At 43.7% G+C, this 4915-nt stretch overlaps 1 protein-coding gene across 1 annotated transcript; it reads left to right on the forward strand.

The window, feature by feature from the left end:
• The first annotated feature begins 1558 nt into the window (after window positions 1-1558).
• Window positions 1559-3535, forward strand: LOC101136303 (eukaryotic translation initiation factor 4B-like). Its single transcript, XM_055349994.2, is given in 3 exon segments — window positions 1559-2441; window positions 2444-2683; window positions 2686-3535. Coding segments are annotated over 3 exon segments (1839 nt in total). The 5' UTR covers window positions 1559-1573; the 3' UTR covers window positions 3417-3535.
• Window positions 3536-4915: the final 1380 nt, after the last annotated feature.

Consider the following 4915-nt stretch of genomic DNA (forward strand, 5'->3'; position numbering starts at 1 on the left):
TGCATACATGCGATGTGTGTTAACAGCTCCATAGTATTTGGCTACCAGAGACATCACGTTTCTTCTTCTAAATCATATCTAAACCTGGCTGAGCCTGATAAGGCCCGTGTCCGCTATTCTGCGGCTCCATCCTATGCCTTCTATTGGATCCATTCAGAACCCTGGGCTATCGTGCTTCTGGGGAAAGGGGCTGACATGGTCCCTGCTAAAGGATGGTCACTGCTATTACAGTGGTACCATCACGTAAAGGCTTTGCAGCCACTGGACAGCAGTCCTTCACCATCTGTAGACACCCCACCCAAGATGGCATGAGGACCCCTCAAAGCAGAGGTCAGGTCACCCCTCTACTGACTGTTGACTGAGCCCCAAAGACCTCTGCTGCTATTCCAAAGCCACAGCATAATTACTCACCTCAGCACCCACTACCTGGGGTCATGCCTCCTCTCCACCCTGTGTGAGCACAAGACTTCTGTCCTCTCACCAGTCTTGGGGTGTCTGTCCACCCATCGTCTCCCAGTGGGGCACTCGGTCCCCGCAACTCTGGAAGCACAAAGTTCCTCCCAGTTTCTCATCATAGGACTGAGCTCTCCTAAGCAGAGACCCACACAGTCCCTGGAACATTTTTTTTAAAGACTGTGAAATTTTAATCCCCCCTCAGCAGAGGAGCCCCATCTCAAGAGAAAAAAAGGAGATACTTCTTTTTCCCTCGGTATGTCTATGCAAATAAAACAAAATTTAAAAGACACTACTAGTTTACAATTTGAGAGGATACGCTAACATTGTTTTACAGCCTACTGTTATGTGATCTTAATATTGGATGTGACCAATAATTGTGAGATCCCATAGATTCTCATCATATCTAATCAGTGTCACAACAGTGGTATGAACAAGGCAAGACCTGTCATTTAACTTGATAATTAATACCTGATTATTCACTTTCAGGTCCAGGTAAGCATTCTGAATAGAACATTGAATAAATCTCCTTTTGTGTTTTGTTTGTTTTGTTTTGCTTTTGCTTTTTTTGAGACAGGGTCTCACACTGTCACCCAGGCTGGAGTGCAGTGGCATGATCACAGCTCACTGCAGCCTCAACTTCTGGGCTCAAGCCATCCTCGCACCTCGGCCTCCCAAGCAGCTGGGACTACAGATGTGGTTAATTTTTTATTTTTGTGGAGATGGGGTCTCACTATGTTGCCCAGGCTGATCTTGAACTCCTGGACTCAAATGATCCTCCTGCCTCAGCCTCCCGAGTGCTGGGCTTTTAGGCATGAGCCACCACACCCAGCCTCCTTGTGTGTTTTAATATTAAATTCTTCAGCCAGTTGATAAATAAATAAATTATTACCAATAAGAGTAGTTACATGCAGAAATAAATATAGTTTGTGAAAACCATTCATCTCACATAAAAATTATTAACAACTTTCCAATCATTAAGTAGGGAAATACATCACTAATACAAATATTAAGAGAGAGTGTTAGCTAAGTAACTTTAAAAAGAACTCTGTTTCCTTTTAATGCCAATAATCATTTATAAAAATTTCGGGCTTTTTGCGTTCTCTTTCCCTCTCCCAACATGGCGGCCTCAGCAAAAAAGAAGAATAAGAAAGGGAAGACTATCTCCCTAACAGACTTTCTGGCTGAGGATGGGGGTACTGGCGGAGGAAGCACCTATGTTTCCAAACCAGTCAGCTGGGCTGATGAAACGGATGACCTGGAAGGAGATGTTTCGACAACTTGGCACAGTAACGATGACGATGTGTATAGGGCGCCTCCAATTGACCGTTCCATCCTTCCCACTGCTCCACGGGCTGCTCGGGAACCCAATATCGACCGCAGCCGTCTTCCCAAATTGCCACCCTACACTGCTTTTCTAGGAAACCTACCCTGTGATGTTACAGAAGAGTCAATTAAGGAATTCGTTCGAGGATTAAATATCAGTGCAGTGCGTTTACCATGTGAACCCAGCAATCCAGTGAGGTTGAAAGGTTTTGGTTATGCTGAATTTGAGGACCTGGATTCCCTGCTCAGTGCCCTGAGTCTCAAGGAAGAGTCTCTAGGTAACAGGAGAATTCGAGTGGACGTTGCTGATCAAGCACAGGATAAAGACAGGGATGATTGTTCTTTTGGCCGTGATAGAAATCGGGATTCTGACAAAACAGATACAGACTGGAGGGCTCGTCCTGCTACAGACAGCTTTGATGACTACCCACCTAGAAGAGGTGATGATAGCTTTGGAGACAAGTATCGAGATCGTTATGATTCAGGCCGGTATCGGGATGGGTATCGGGATGGGTATCGGGATGGCCAACGCCGGGATATGGATCGATATGGTGGCCGGGATCGCTATGATGACCGAGGCAGCAGAGACTATGATAGAGGCTATGATTCCCGGATAGGCAGTGGCAGAAGAGCATTTGGCAGTGGGTATCGCAGGGATGATGACTCAGAGGAGGCGGGGACCACTATAAAGACCGATATGACAGACGGGATGATCGGTCGTGGAGCTCCAGGGATGATTACTCTCTGGATGATTATAGGCGTGATGGTAGAGGTCCCCCCCAAAGACCCAAACTGAATCTAAAGCCTCGGAGTACTCCTAAGGAAGATGATTCCTCTGCTAGTACCTCCCAGTCCACTCGAGCTGCTTCTATCTTTGGAGGGGCAAAGCCTGTTGACACAGCTGCTAAAGAGAAGTAGAAGAACGGCTACAGAAGGAACAAGAGAAGTTGCAGCATCAGCTGGATGAGCCAAAACTAGAACGACGGCCTCGGGAGAGACACCAAAGCTGGCGAATTGAAGAAACTCAGGAACGGGAACGGTCGAGGACAGGAAGTGAGTCATTACAGACTGGGACCTCCACCACATCTGGCAGAAGTAAGTCAGCCCAGGATGCACGAAGGAGAGAGAGTGAGAAGTCTCTAGAAAATGAAGCACTCAATAAGGAGGAAGATTGCCACTCTCCAACTTCTAAACCTCCCAAACCTGATCAGCCCCTAAAGGTAATGCCAGCTCCTCCACCAAAGGAGAATGCTTGGGTGAAGCGAAGTTCTAACCCTCCTGCTCGATCTCAGAGCTCAGACACAGAGCAGCAATCCCCTACAAGTGGTGGGGGAAAAGTAGCTCCAGCTCAACCATCTGAGGAAGGACCAGCAAGGAAAGATGAAAATAAAGTAGATGGGATGAATGTCTCAAAAGGCCAAACTGGGAACTCTAGCCGTGGTCCAGGAGACGGAGGGAACAAAGACCACTGGAAGGAGTCAGATAGGAAAGATGGCAAAAAGGATCAAGACTCCAGATCTGCACCTGAGCCAAAGAAACCTGAGGAAAATCCAGCTTCCAAGTTCAGTTCTGCAAGCAAGTATGCTGCTCTCTCTGTTGATGGTGAAGATGAAAATGAGGGAGAAGATTATGCCTAATAGACCTCTACATCCTGTGCTTTTCTCCTAGTTTCTCTCCACCCTGGAACATTCGAGAGCAAATCAAAACCTCTATCCAGACAAGACAAAATAAAACTCACCATCTCCTGAAAAAAAAATTTTTTTTCAGTAATACAGAGGAAAATAATCACTAGATTATACTATAATTCTAATATTTGATGAATTATTTGAATGGGCGCATTGATAATATTAACCTAAACAAACTTTAAGATCTACATTTAATTTTCGGTTACTTAATTTCACATAGGCCATTAGTCTTTCAAGAAAATATTCTGCTTAGATCAAGCTTTTCCAACCCACAGCCCGCAGGTTGCATGTGGCCCAGGACGGCTTTGAAAGTGGTGCAACACAAATTCATAAACTTTCTTAAAACATTATGAGATTTGTTTACGATTTTTTAAAGCTCATCTGCTATCATTAGTGTTAGAGTATTTTATATGTGGCCCAAGACAATTCTCCTTCCAATGTGGCCCAAGGAAGCCAAAAGATTGGACACCCCTGATTTAGATATTCTTATCTATAAATGGCAAGCAGCATATCATCTTTGTCACCTCAAAATTTCATAAGGAGGAAAATAAGTCCAAAATAATCACAACAGATACCTGGAAAATTATGACTGATCCAGTTATAATACAGAGTATAAAAGGCTGAAGAGGTACTCAGGAAAAACGTGGCACCCACAATGTACATTTTCACTAGCCAAATTCAAAACAATAGAATTCACATGAATTCTTTCAAAACACATTTCAGTTCTGTGGAAACCAAATGTTTGAACAAAAAGCTTCTCAAAATGTTACCCAGTGACAACTGTATTCAGTGGATGAAGACAAAGAACTTTTGTAATTTACTCAAGTGATTAGGTACAAAGTTCTTTCCAGAAACCATGTTATCGAAATGCTTTCTTCCTGCATGACATGCTGCTGCATGCACAAAGTTTAATGGTGTTATTAAATGTGCTGCTTTTGTATTCTTTCCATCAGTTTGACAGCCTGGTGGATTAATGGTGAGGCTGAGTGAGCTCATCTTTATTTTGCTGCCAAGAGGCTTTGGTTCTTCCCAGTAAAAGGAATCTTATTGGAGAAATATTTATGAAATGAAAAGTCCATCAAGTAAAGTGTTGGGCAATTGTCTCCAGCAATGGAACAAACATGGTGATGGCTACAAGTGACTTGGGAATCACAAGCGTCCTATGGTTTGTTCACACTCTTCAGCTGTGTGTTGAGAAAGCAATTATGGCACAGAATCGCTGCCTGTAATCTCCAGCAAGTGGGCTGCTTTCATCATTCTTTTTTATCCAAAGATAAACTACATGACATAGAAGAGATTTTGGAACCGCCTTATCATGTAATTTTACAAAATGTTCCAATAAACTGGAACAGTAGCTATTCCGTGTTCAAAGGCTGCTTGAAGAACAAAAAAAGTCTTAAAATTGTACCATGTGGGAAGCAATGCCAATTTGGCATAAGATTGCTTGCAGA

The sequence above is a fragment of the Gorilla gorilla genome, chromosome 13 (assembly GCF_029281585.2).
Source record: "Gorilla gorilla gorilla isolate KB3781 chromosome 13, NHGRI_mGorGor1-v2.1_pri, whole genome shotgun sequence".
NCBI classification, from domain to species: domain Eukaryota; kingdom Metazoa; phylum Chordata; class Mammalia; order Primates; family Hominidae; genus Gorilla; species Gorilla gorilla.